General features: G+C 39.9%; 1 protein-coding gene across 8 annotated transcripts in view; it reads left to right on the top strand.

Annotated features, from left to right (window-relative positions):
* The window catches only part of PATJ (PATJ crumbs cell polarity complex component), a 349,122-nt gene that overhangs the window by 309,243 nt on the left and 25,949 nt on the right, over positions 1 to 13,930 (top strand). For all 8 annotated transcript variants that reach the window (XM_073896643.1, XM_025871744.2, XM_073896642.1 and 5 more), the window contains 5 exons: positions 2,907 to 3,100; positions 5,072 to 5,219; positions 6,611 to 6,697; positions 9,706 to 9,820; positions 11,293 to 11,330. In XM_073896643.1, the coding sequence (XP_073752744.1) occupies positions 2,907 to 3,100; positions 5,072 to 5,219; positions 6,611 to 6,697; positions 9,706 to 9,820; positions 11,293 to 11,330 (582 nt within the window). The remainder of the gene's footprint in view (positions 1 to 2,906; positions 3,101 to 5,071; positions 5,220 to 6,610; positions 6,698 to 9,705; positions 9,821 to 11,292; positions 11,331 to 13,930) is intronic.

Raw genomic sequence — 13,930 nt, 5'->3', positions numbered from 1 at the left:
CAAGCTATGGGGCACCTGGCTGGCTCAAGTCAGTAGAGCGCACGACTCTTATCTTGGGGCTGTGGGTTCCAGCCCCACGTTGAGCGTAAAGATCACTTAAAAAAAAAAAAAGAAAAGAAAACAATTGGGACAAGCCAGATTTTTGCTTACAAAGATTTCAAAGATAGAGTCCAATAATGTTTTAGCATGGCAAGATTAACGATTCTATAATTAGCATGGACTGCCTTCTTTCTGATTCTGCTTTTCAAGTCAGTCCCTTGGGGCACCTGGGAGGCTCAGTCAGTTAAGCGTCAGGCTTGATTTCGGCTCAGGTCATGATCTCTGGGTTGTGAGGTCGAACCCTGCGTTGGATTCTTTCTTTCCTTCTCCTTCTGCCTTTCCCCACTGGCCCATGCACACGCACGTTTGCTCTATCTTTCTAAAACAAAGTCCCTCATCTAACCCTACCCCCACCTCCATTATCCTCCTCTATGTGCAAGCGGGAGCAGAAAGAGTAGAGGGCTAATGCCTGGTTTTCCCTGTGAACTAAAATAGCGAGGAACTGCTGTGTAGTATGGTTATTCTTTCCTTTTAAAGCAGTGGTTCACCCACTTCCTTGTCCTACCCAAGAGATGTGATACACGCCCATTGACACCTGGGGCCTCCTATGGCTCTTTGTCTCAAATAGAGAGCCCTGCTATTGCCACCCCTACCATCAATGCTCTAAATAATGCATATAGTGCTTCTGTAAGGCACTTAAGGTAATACATCACGCCACAATATTCGAGCTACACAGCGATATTTCTCTTATGATTACTGGTGCCATTTAGTGGTGCCTCTTGATAAGCAGAGGAGGAAATGAAAACTATGAACTTGGAGCAGATCACTTGGATTTGAGCAGGCATCTTCATGCTGGAATTTAGTATAAATTGCTTTTATAATATTAGTTTCATGACAGTGCTTTTTATTGAAAGTATAATTGTTAGGGCCTTTCAAAAGCTATTTTAGAGGCTTAAGAGAATTTGCCTTCAGTCCATAGAAGTAACTATGTTGCAGTGGAGTGTAACAGAAGTGGTCTTGTGTGCCATCTATTGGAATACAGGGAAAATAATCAGCTCAGACCACATTTTCCAGAGACACTGTTTTCCCCTTTGTTCTATGGATATACTTCTCAAACAATGAGAATGCAGCATGGGCCCGAAGTAACAGTGGATGCTGGACACTGTGTGAGAACAGAAACCCAAGATATACCAGAAAAGAAAAAGAAGAAAAAAAAAAACAGCTTGAAAATCAGGCTTTTAAAACATTTTTCTGGATCATAGAATCAGCTTTAAAAAAAGAATAGCTCAGGGGCACCTGGGTGGCTCAGTCGTTGGGTATCTGCCTTCAGCTCAGGTCATAATCCCAGGGTCCTGGGATCGAGCCCCGCATCAGGCTCCCAGCTCAGTGGGAAGCCTGCTTCTCCCTCTCCCACTCCCCCTGCTTGTGTTCCCTCTCTCACTGTGTCTCTCTCTGTCAAATAAATGAATAAAATCTTTAAAAAAAAAAAAAAAGAGTAGCTCAAAACGCACCTTCTCCAGGAAGGGCTCATTGCTCTCTTCTCCCTTCTCTGTAACTACTCTTCATGCCATGAGTCATTCCTCTTTGGAATGTTAGAATTGGGGAAGCCTGAGACCAATCCCTCACAGGACAGATGAAGGAATGGAGGACCAGAGATAAGCCTGACCTACCCAGAACACAGAGGGATTGACTAGAACGTGGAGTAGAGAACCGGCATCGTGAGGGAACTCTTCCATTCTGCCATCCCCCCTGGCCATGAGCTGGGGCTATCCTTCCCTTTGGCTTGTTTCCTAGCTGTGACCTTGAGGGAGTGACCCATGACTCCCTTACTTTGAGTCCTCAGCCATTCTGCTCCTCATTTTCTCCCTTGTGTTAAATCCACTGATCCACAGCTCTACTTGACTCTCTCTGTGGCAGGGGGCTCCAGGAATTCATTCTGAGAGGAAGTTGAGGCAGAATGGTATAGAGACTGAGGGTGGGAAGACAGTCTGAGTTCAAACTGGGACTCCTCCATCTGTTCGCTGTGTAACCTTGGTCAAGTCTCTTAGCCTCTCCATGGCTTACTTTCCTCATCTGTAAAATGGTAATGGGACCTATTTCAGAGAGTTAGTATAAGGATTAAATGAGTAAATATTTATAAAGGGTTGATCCACAAGCATTACACAAACATTTGTTAAGTTAAAAAAAATAGTAAGTTGGCTCTGATCTCTGTTTAGCAGATGAGGAAACGGAGGCTGACAAGAGGTTATGCAGCTTGTCCAAATTCACAAGATTTGCCAGCAGAGCCATGGCTTTACTCAGTGCTGTTTCCAGTATAGTTTGCCTCTCACTCATGGTCCTATTTGTGCTCACTTGGATCCAGGTTCAGAAGAGTGTACTTCAAGGGGTTTTTGACACTGTTGAAAACCTCTCATTTCTTTCCCACTTACTCTAAAGTAGTTGTGATGTTTGCAATTAAGAGTGAGGATGTCAAATTCAGTATGCCGACTGAGTCTAAAAATGCTGACCAAACACTAGCGTTTATTTCCCTTTTGACCTCATTTAAATGAAGCCAGTCGGCCCCTTCCACCCCTCCTGCTGCTCTTGCCCTCCCTCCCCAACCATGTTGATCCCATAGTAAAGTTCACAGCTATGCAAAATTGCATGACTGTGTGTACTAAGCTTTTGGGGGGTTGGGGGCAGTATAAGGGTTAACCTCCCTTATACATGAAGCAGTTACTACTACTAGTAGTCACTGCCTGTGTGCCTCAGGAATGGCTGGAAATTTCTAGAGGTTTTTTCACTGGTTGGATTAAGGAGTTCAGCAGACAGAGCAGGCATAGAGGCCTCTGCTGTCAGCAGCCCATCTCGGATGCCTGATGTTCCAGGTTAATGGGATTGACCTGAGGAGCGCCAGCCACGAAGAAGCCATCACAGCCCTGAGGCAGACCCCCCAGAAGGTGCGACTGGTGGTGTATAGAGATGAGGCACACTACAGGGATGAGGAGAACTTGGAGGTTTTCCCAGTGGATCTGCAGAAAAAGGCCGGCCGAGGACTGGGTCTGAGCATTGTTGGGAAACGGTAAGGAAACACACAGGACAGATTGGCCTGTCCCTCCAGAGCCCTAGGGAGTCTATGAACACCAGCAGATAAGGTCTTATGTAAACTAATGATATGGTTTCTAAAATTAAACTATTTATATATAAATATTAGAGTGACCTAGGTCATGTTTCTGAGCAAGATCTTAACCAAGAAAAAGTATGTTGTATGAAGATAGAACTCAAAACCCAATCAACCCAGACTGTATTTGCTCCCATATAGAATAAGAACAGAGTCAGGAAGGTTTTTTCACCTTGGAGTCCCTGAGATCTGAGGCTTGCAGGGGTGAATTAAAGCAACCATACCCAAGAAACAGCTAATATCAAGAGCTAGGTTTATACAGTGTTGGGTTAAGAAAATTGCTCTGCCGGGGCGCCTGGGTGGCTCAGTCATTAAGCGTCTGCCTTCGGCTCAGGTCATGATCCCAGGGTCCTGGGATCGAGCCCTGCCTCAGGCTCCCTGCTCGGCAGGAAGCCTGCTTCTCCCTCCCCCACTCCCCCTGCTTGTGTTCCCTCTCTCGCTGTGTCTCTCTCTCTCAAATAAATAAATAAAATTTGTAAAAAAAAAAAAAGAAAGAAAGAAAGAAAGAAAATTGCTCTCCCACGGAGTACCATGTGAATTTCATGCTTATGTTAACTACAACTAGTTGGTGAGTTTCAAAACTTAGCTGAGCAGATGTAGTTGAGAGACAATTGCAAATTTTTCATGACAGTAGTTCTCATTAAGAAAGATGTCCCCAAAAGAATAACTTGCAACAAAAATCTAGGTAGATCCTTTTGGCTAGGCTTTTCTTTTGAAGTCTGTGCTGCTTACCCATATGATAGGCATTATAGAATAACAGTAGTAGATTAGAAAAGTAAGTAATATCTTGAAACTGCAATTCCAGCTCCCATGGTTTACTGGTTTTCAATATTTAGTGTGTATTTATTCCAACAGGGCTGCACGGTTTCCAGGTGACACCCCAGTACGGTCCTAAATGGTTATCAACTATCTTCTTAGGAAGAAGTGAAGTTGGTTTTTTTATATATTATGTCCTGTGCCCTCACAGACCTCTGATGGCTAGCCTAGTGCTTTTTTCCAGCTGTCCAAACTGTTATTAAAATAAAAATATATTGGAGACAGTTTTTGAGAGCACGGATTTTGTGCCAAGCACTGTGCTGTCATGATCTCATCCTTCAGCACTATTAAATCATCACTGAAAATGCATTATAAATCAAAAAAGCTGAGACTCCTATTTCTAAACAAACTCAATGCACACCTAGGTGCAGAGCACCTGACAGAGCCCAAGTTGAAATTTGCTTGCTGGTTGTGACACATACATATGCCTGGGGAGATTCCACTTAGAGGAATGGTTTTTACTTTATTGTCTCCTACTGGCCTGATAAAACAGTCTTCATACAACACTAGTACTTCAGATTGAGTTGTAAGGAACATTCACATCCCTTAGCCCAGAAAGTTCCATTGTGAAGGGTCAGGTGTATAAGCTCTCACGATTCATAATTCTTTGACTTAGCAATTCCACGACTAGAATATTCTCATGGTGTGCTTGTAGATATGTTATCCGTTGCACATTGTTTGCAATAGCTAGTGAATGACAATAACCTGTATATTTTTTATCAACAGTTTACTCATGAAATTAAGGAACATCTGTAGATTAGTATACCACCTTAAAAAACAAGTGATCCATTTCATTTCACTAAGATTGTCCTCTTGCAGAAATGATGCCCTTGGGTCAATAAAAATGAGTATTACAGTAAGCAGCATAAATAGGTCTAAACTATTTAAAGGGCAAGCACTCTGAGGTTTATCATTTTGGAAGTTAGTGGATATTATTGGATAGGACCTCTCTTCCAAGCTTCAGGATTTAGTGAAACTGTATAGAATGTCAATAATCTCAGATTTACTCAGAAATACTAAATTGTGCCATTACCCACTGCTTTGTGGTATTCACAGAAACGGAAGTGGAGTGTTTATTTCTGACATCGTGAAAGGTGGAGCTGCAGACCTTGATAGGAGATTGATTCAGGGAGATCAGATCTTATCTGTGAATGGGGAGGACATGAGAAATGCTTCACAAGAGACAGTGGCCACTGTCCTCAAGGTGAGTCCTCAGGCTACTGTCTGCCTGAAGTCCACAGTGAGCCGTTCTAATCGAGCTTGGTTATAAATGGGTTAGACTTTATGCTAACTCTGGTTTTCACTAGAGAGCTAATCTCGGATTATTTTAACCCATCATATATAGCTTTACAAGAAAGCTGCTAGATATACTATCAGGATCAGGATTGACAGAGAAACCTCTTTGGGGACTTCCCAAGCTAGTTTTTATCCTTGTGAGAAACGAAGTACCCACAGTTACCCTCTGAATGCATTAGATGGGATAAGTTCTCCTGGAATCAAAAAATTCATCCTTTTCTCTAAAGCTGTATTGTCATGAATTTACCAAATCCAGTTTTTTGTTTTGTTTTTATGATAATGGCTGACAAAATCAAGATGGTAGACTATATGTTTGTCCCATTTGGTACATAATGAAGCTGTAGAAACTTAACATGTGACCTCCATCTCCTTTGTGGGTTATTTATGGGCCTTTGTTTTGAGGTTAAAAGCATGAGTTTTGGTCCCCTCCCTAGTTGCCTTAGACTTAAAGCCTCTCCAAGGCTTTTGTTCACAAGTCATTCTGAGTTTGTGGTTAGCACACAGGTGCTTCTGGGATGCTAATAACTACCTCCTTTGCTTCACTGGTATTACAAAATAGGTAAAGAAAAATACCTTGAGGGACCATTGAAGATTATCTAGACCAATTCCTGTATTTCACAAATGAAGTTTGAAAAAGTAAAGGAGCATGTCCAAGATGACAAGGATCTGCTTGAGTGGTTTTCCCACCACCCAAGCCGTTTCTCACTGAAGCTGTAGAGAGGCTAGGTTCAGAATTACCTTCCAAGTGTCTCTGCCACATGGACGCTACCTCCCTTGGGGGAAAATGATTAATAAAAATTCTTGTAAATTTCCATTCAACTATAATCAGCTGCATCTTATACAGTTTCACAAATAGCTGTGGAAGCTTTTGCAAAGACAAATGAACCTCTTTTATTTTAAAATCCTGATTTCCTGGTATAGTCAGTTATGACTTATGAGAGAATTTGTTATTTGTAGATTATCTCTATGTTTGATTTTTCCATCCCCCGTTCACCACTTTTTCTTAATTATTTCACTGCTCATGAATACTTTCATCAGAAGGGAGAAGGAAGAGGTGAATTGATATGTAATACTTTTACCATGTTTAAAGAAGTCACGAAGTCATGAGATGAATACCATGGAGTTGATGAGTTTTTGTTATTTTGTGTGATTTTTTTTTTTTTTTGATTACTGAATTTTCCTTTTCCTTCTTGCTTTCATCACCCATTTACAATTCTTGGTGCGGAGATGAGGGGAAGCTCTGCCATGATAATTTAGAAGTTAAATGCTGTTTTTCACCTCTTTTCTTGTCTTCCCAAGTGTGCACAGGGGCTGGTGCAGCTAGAGATTGGAAGACTCCGAGCTGGTTCCTGGATCTCCTCGAGGAAGACCTCACAGAATAGTCAGGTTGTTGCTGGGTTCCCATCAGACTGACTCACTCACCCATCCCCACTGGGAGAAAGCTCCCCATTTCATAAATGATTGGAATAATGTGTACTAGACAGCATATTCACAACACCATGTTCAGGGCATTTTAATATGTTTGAAATAAAAATGAAAGGTGGGATGGAAATTCGTTAATATTCATTAATCCCTAGATTTTTCTCTCCTTTAATGCCTGCCAGTATTTCCTTAGAACCACTTTTCTCGTCCACTAGTAGTTCTGTATTCCCTATGCATGCATGTACACAGCTGTGTTTATTTAAAAAAAAGAAAGAGAGAAAGAAGCAACATCTGGTGGCAATTTGACCCTCATTAGCACAACATTGTTCTATTCATTCAATTAAATATTGCTATAAAGTTAACTTGTGAATAGCCACTCACACATGCTGAGGGCAATTAATGGCATATTCCTAAGAGAGCCAAGTGTGGGGGGGGGGGGTTCTCCTCTGAGAGGGAGGCCTTAATGGGTGATACTTTGTAGGTTAGCAAACATCTTATGTTTATTTGCAAGCCTGATGGAAGTGCCACTTTTTTTTAACAAAGTATATTTCAAAGTTTGGGTTTTTTGTTTTGTTTTTATGATAATGGCTGACAAAATCAAGATGGTAGACTATATGTTTGTCCCATTTGGTACATAATGAAGCTGTAGAAACTTAACATGTGACCTCCATCTCCTTTGTGGGTTATTTATGGGCCTTTGTTTTGAGGTTAAAAGCATGAGTTTTGGTCCCCTCCCTAGTTGCCTTAGACTTAAAGCCTCTCCAAGGCTTTTGTTCACAAGTCATTCTGAGTTTGTGGTTAGCACACAGGTGCTTCTGGGATGCTAATAACTACCTCCTTTGCTTCACTGGTATTAGAAAATAGGTAAAGAAAAATACCATTGTTCAGCTAGAATCGCAGACTAGCTATCTTAGAGAATCTTCAAAACAGTGAAACCCAATAAACATCATGTTAAGTTTTAGAATATATTTTCTCTTTTCATTTCTGGCCTATGCAATGAGCAGCAAATATCATGTGTACTAAGACACAGTGCTGAAGTGGGGCTCCAGGAGCAAATGGTTGATAATGATTCTGAGCAGACTTTTATCAACAGTGGGAATTTCAAATGCAAAAATAGTTGTCTCAGAGCTTCTTCCTTAGTGGAAGATTACTTGTTGAGTGATTTCACTAAAGCCTTGTTGTATGCAGGTTAGAATTCAGACTGAACAATACTGGGGATAAAATTTTTCTTCCTTGCAGAATATGGGAGGGTGCCACAGAGGAGGCTCCATTGGATCTCACTGCAAAAGGAGTTTGACAGGTTGAAAAGAGGGAAAAGGCATCCCAGACAGATGGAATAGCATATGGAAAAGCACAAAGGGATACAAAGAATTCCAGTGTTTTAAGAAAAGTTTGAGTTAAATCATGGAACACTACATCAAAAACTAGTAATGTAATGTATGGTGATTAACATAACATAATAAAACAAAATTTAAAAAAAAGTTTGAACTGAAGGATGAGGTAGTAGGTAGAACTAGATTTCTGTCATTGAAGAACATGTATAAGAATGTCTTAGAGATTAATAAAGTCCACACTTAGGTTAAATACAGAGCTAACAAATTTAGAAGATCGATGATTAAATGTCGATAAAACTATCATCACCATTTAGCTCATCTATAAATGTGAGCTGTCCAATTTTGGAAACCTAAGACAAAGTATCAGACACTTTTATCTAACCTTCCTGCACAGAGTTTTTAACCTGAGGGGGTAGAAGTTTAATTCAATTTTAAGAAAAACAGTAAATATGTTTTATCCTTACTTTGTCCTTAAAATTTTGGCTGAGATGATAACAAGAGTCTGCAGTGATACTTGGCTAATTAAAAGAAGGCTCATAGCTGGCTGTGAAAAGGAAATGTCCTCCATTATCACGAGCTGAAGACCAGCCCATGACCCAGCTGGAGAAAAAGAGAATCCCATTCCGAGACATTTCCACCTTCAGACCCTCTAGGGGCACGGATTTCTTTCTGGGCAATTATAAGATGGGGAGATAAATGTCTTCTTCCGAGGGCCAAGGAGAATTATAATTTGTTAGACTTGGCCTAGAGAAAGTGGGTTCACTAAGATAGATCTATTCTTGGGGCCATCAAGCCTCTTTTTTTAAAAAGTCTTTTTCCACCAACCAGAAAAGAATGTCTTTACTCTTCAAAGGACGGTGTGTTATGGAAAAGCACTTGAGAAATCTTTTCCTCAGATAACTGAGGGAACACTTCCAGGCACAGTTCATATTTAGAAAGGCCATGGCAAACACATTGTTCTAAGATTTTTTTAGGCAAAAGTTATAATATGCTATACTCCCTCAATTCTGAATATTATTATAGCACTATTGATTTAAATCATATCCTTTCAGGAAAAATATAGAAAACACTCCTTTAAATATATGTCCATTGTGAAAAATATAGAAAACACTCCTTTAAATATATATATCCATAATCCATATGTCTGTCACTTTGAAATGAATTTTTAAACATTGATGAATAGATGAATAGATATGTGAGAAAGAATATATATATATATATATATATATGCATACATATAAAGCTCATATAAAGAGGAAGGCGATAGAAAAATGTCAAATGATGGGACGCCTTTGGCTCAGGTCATGACCCCAGGGTCCTGGGATGGGAGCCCGATGCAGAGCCTGCTTCTCCCTCTCTCTGCTCTGCCTGCCGCTCCCCCTGCTTGTGCTCGCTCACTCTCTGACAAATAAATAAATAAAATGAAAAAAATACATATATTAAAAAAAAGAAAAATGTCAAATGGGATTGGGTTAGGGTGGTAAGGGTGTGAGTAGGGGTCACTTCTGTTTTCTCTTTTAGCCTGTACAGAATTTTCTGTCACATGGTTATGGCTATTTCAGTAATTAAAATACTAAGTCTGAATTTTTAAGACCAAGTTAGTGTCTGAGTGCAGCTGACGGCGGGGTTTCTTTCCAGGGAAGCCAGCACAGTGCACACAGCAACTTCCATCCCTCCCTGGCTCCTGTCATCACCAGCCTGCAAAACCTGGTCGGCACAAAAAGAGCTACAGATCCTTACCCCAAAAGTTCAGGTATGACTTGGACACACCTCCAGCAAAACCATCCTGTGATCCAATTTTTAAAATATTAATATTTTTTGGGCGCCTGGGTGGCTCAGATGGTTAAGTGTCTGCCTTCGGCTCAGGTCATGATCCCGGAGTCCTGGGATCGAGTCCCGCATCGGGCTCCCTGCTCCGTGGGAGCCTGCTTCTCCCTCTGCCTCTGTCTCTCTCTCTCATGAATAATAAATAAAATCTTTAAAAATAAAAATAAAATAAAATATTAATATTTTTTAAAAACAATCTCTTCACCCTCAATTCAGACACGTTGAAATCTTCGAACGTGTGCACCTAAGCCCCAAGCTTGATAAAAAGCCTGTTCTAAAGGAAGGAAAGCCATAGGGACTCATTTTGGGAATATGCCTTTAACTGTACACAAATCACATGAAAAACAGGAAAGTAGAAATCTAAACTACTTCATAAAAGAAAACCATTTCCCAAAGAGAAAAATTTCAAATGACAGGTCACTTGAGGAAGGTCAAAAGTGCATATACCATTGTGGGTGGGGCAGGCTTTTTTAAATCTCCTTGAGGAGAGGGTTGTCTTCGATTAAGGCAGGAAAATGTACAATGATACACAAATAGCCCATCCCCCAAGCCACTTACGATATATGGTGATATCCTGGGTAGCTGCTAGTACTTCCATCAGCTTCTGTCAGACCACATGGTTATGACCACATCTACCTCAAACAGAGGGCCTCTTTAAAATAGCCCCTAACCAGCACATGCCCCCCAATGTTTATAGCAGCAATGTCCACAATAGCCAAACTATGGTAAGAGCCTAGATGTCCATCAACAGATGAATGAATAAAGAAAATGTGTGTGTATACACACACAATGGAATATTATGCAGCCATCAGAAAATGAAATCTTGCCATTTGCAATGACATGCATGGAACTAGAGGGTATTATGCTAAGCGAAATAAGTCAATCAGAGAAAGACAATTATATGATCTCACTGATATGTGGAATTTGAGAAACGACAGAATCATAGGGGAAGGGAGGGAAAAATGAAACAAGACAAAACCAGAGAGGGAGACAAACCATAAGAGACTCTTAATCTCAGGAAACAAACAGGGTTGCTGGAGTGATGGGGGGTGGGAGAGATGGGGTGGTTGGGTGATGGACATTGGGGAGGGTATGTGCTGTGGTGAGCACTGTGAATTGTGTAAGACTGATGAATCACAGACCTGTATCCAGTTTTTTTAAAAAAGTTCTCTTCATTGTTAAAAAAAATTAAAAAAATAAAAAATAACTCCTAACCAATGGTTGCCAGTTTGGATTTTGATAAAGTATGTATTCTCTCTCTGCTTGTATTCTCTCTTGAAAGAGCTAGAAAATGATACTATTTTTTTAAAGGATAATATTTTTATAGGAGAATATTAAATCCTAACTCTGTTATCTCTTTATTTTAAAAAGTTAATTGTGTTGCTTCCTTATTTATAGGCACAGATATGGGACCAAGGACCGTTGAGATCATCAGGGTAGGTCAATAATTTTGCTATTTTTCTGATTGGTGTTGTATTTCCATTAAAATGTATATTTTCTCCTCAATACAATTTTTGCATTGTTAGTGTGATCTTTTAAGTTACTGAAGGCATTAAATGGTTTGTGTAACATAAATAGACTTAGAAAAATACAGTAAAGCCACATAGAGGACCATTGTGAATTTTTTGGTATGTACCATCCACTATGTTTTGTGCATGTATTTAAGTTTTATAAAGCAAACCAAAAAAAAAAAAAAAAAGGTATCTTAAACTCTGGTAGCTTGTCCTTTTTCACTTTTTTTTTTTTAAGATTTTATTTATTTAGAGAGAGCATGTGTGAGCAGGGGGAGGGGCAGAGGGAAAGAATCTCAAGCAGACTCCATGCCAAACACGGAGCCCAATGCAGGGCCTGATCCCAGGATCCTGAGATCATAGCCTGAGCCGAAATCAAGAGTCAGACACTTAACCAACTGAGCCACCCAGGTTCCCCTGTCTCCTTCACTTTAAAGGATGAACTTTTAGCCATACTAATATTTTTTTATGGCACACAGCATGATTTTTATTAGTTGCATAGTATTCCATCATATAAATGTGCTGTAATTTTCTTAATCAGCTTCCTCCTAGTAAACAATTAGCATATTTCTCAACTTTTGCTCTTTTATAGCAACATCTTTGTTTTTCTTTTTTTAGCTATATCATGGGTGATTTCCTCAGGATTCGTTCCTAGAAATGAAATTATTGATTCAAAAGCCACATTTGTTACTTAAAGGCTTTTATACATATTGCTAAATTGCCTCCTTGAGAAGATTGTGTAAGTTGTATTTAAGTTCATAAAGTTGCCAATCCTGATTTTCAAACTCCTGGGTGATATCCAGAATATTGGAAAGTACTTTTATTTTGATCACTTCCAACCATTAAATTTGGGATTCAAGAAGTCTTTAAAAAAGAAATTATGACCTTGATATAATCATGGTTCAGCTGCAATGAAGAGATATCCAACATAGCTTAGTTCTCTGGAATCAGTCATAGCTGTGTTTGAAGGCACGCTACCATTTATTAGCTCTATGACCTTTGGCAAGTTATTCAAGTTTTCTCGTCTGTAGACTGGGGATGGCAACATTTAACTCACAAGGTCAATCTTACTGTGTGGATTAAATGAGATAATGCAAGTAGCATACTTAGCATAGTATCTAGTGCATCATAGATGTCCAGGAAGTGGCATCCATTATTATTGACTACAATTTGTAGTAAATTGGCTTCATTTGTTCCTAGTATCTTTCCACCAGAGTGGCAACTCAGATGTTCCTATGATAGGAAAGTTAAATCTACCAAACATGTACATAATTATAGGTAAATTACAGAAGCATTATGATAGATTTGAACAAAGCCAAGTTATTCCATAAATTTCTCCTTATTCCAAGGTTTATAAAATAACATTTCATGCGGGTGCCCAGGTGGTACAGTTGGTTGAGCCTCTGATTCTTGGTTTCACCTCAGGTCGTGACCTCACAGCTGTGGGATTGAGCCCCATGTCAGACTCCGAGCTCAGCAGCGAAGTCTGCTTGAGTCTCTCCCCCCACCCCCAATCAGGCTCATGTGTGCTTTCCCTCTCTCAAATAAATGGGTAAATCTTTAAAAAAACAAAAACAAAAAAAACATAATTTTATGTTTCCTTAGTCATTTCAGCCACTTTTTTTTTTTTTTTTTACAGGCTTTTATAAAAAGGCCTACTCCCAGCAGGAGAGAGAACCATGTTCTCCCACACATGTTTCAAGCAGAAACTTTTGTGATGAAACTCATCTTGCCATTTTGCATGCATTGCTTTACTGTTGATGCATTCAAAAAACATAAGCCAGACACAAATATGTTCAAAAACGGGATATAAATGACCCGTGACTGGAGAGGTCAGCTTCACCCTTCTTCTTTTATAGGCATGACATGGCAGCATTAGTAATATTATTAATAGTAAAGAATAATTCCTCACACTTATGTGACATGAGTTTTTAACGTTCTTTCATATATGGTTTTTGTTGTCATTTTGTTCTTTTCCCATCTTCCAACTTTATGAGGTAAAATTGAAGCACCCTAAGCCGTGTATATTTTTAAATAATCAATTAAAATGTCGGGAGTCTTGCTACCATGTAAGTCCCTTTACCACACCCACGCCACTTTTATGCCATAGTCATCATATGTTTACATTTACATAAATTGAGAACTCCACCAAACAGTGTTACAATTTTTACTTTCAAACGTCCTGCATCATTTATATATGTATGTATGTATGTATGTATTTATTTGAGAGAGAGTAAGCGAGAGAGAGAGCACAAGCCGGGCAGAGGGAGGAGCAGACTCCCTGCTGAGCAGGGAGACCGATGCAGGGCTCGACCCCAGGACCCTGAGATCATGACCTGGGCCAAAGGCAGACACTTAACCAACTGAGCCACCCAGGCACACTGTCGTTCATATTTTAAAGAACTGAAAAACACTGGTCACATTTTCTTTGCATACTGAGTAGTTTTGGTCCTCAGGAATGTAACGCTGTGTAGACTCAGAAGAGTACTGATGTTTATGTTTTAGCAGGCAGTCAGCCCATTTGG

This window comes from Callorhinus ursinus, unplaced genomic scaffold (genome assembly GCF_003265705.2).
Source record: "Callorhinus ursinus isolate GAN/ISIS: 27379988/994484 unplaced genomic scaffold, GSC_fseal_2.0 scaffold9, whole genome shotgun sequence".
NCBI classification, from domain to species: Eukaryota; Metazoa; Chordata; class Mammalia; order Carnivora; family Otariidae; genus Callorhinus; species Callorhinus ursinus.
This window is presented reverse-complemented; position numbering and strand designations above follow the sequence as displayed.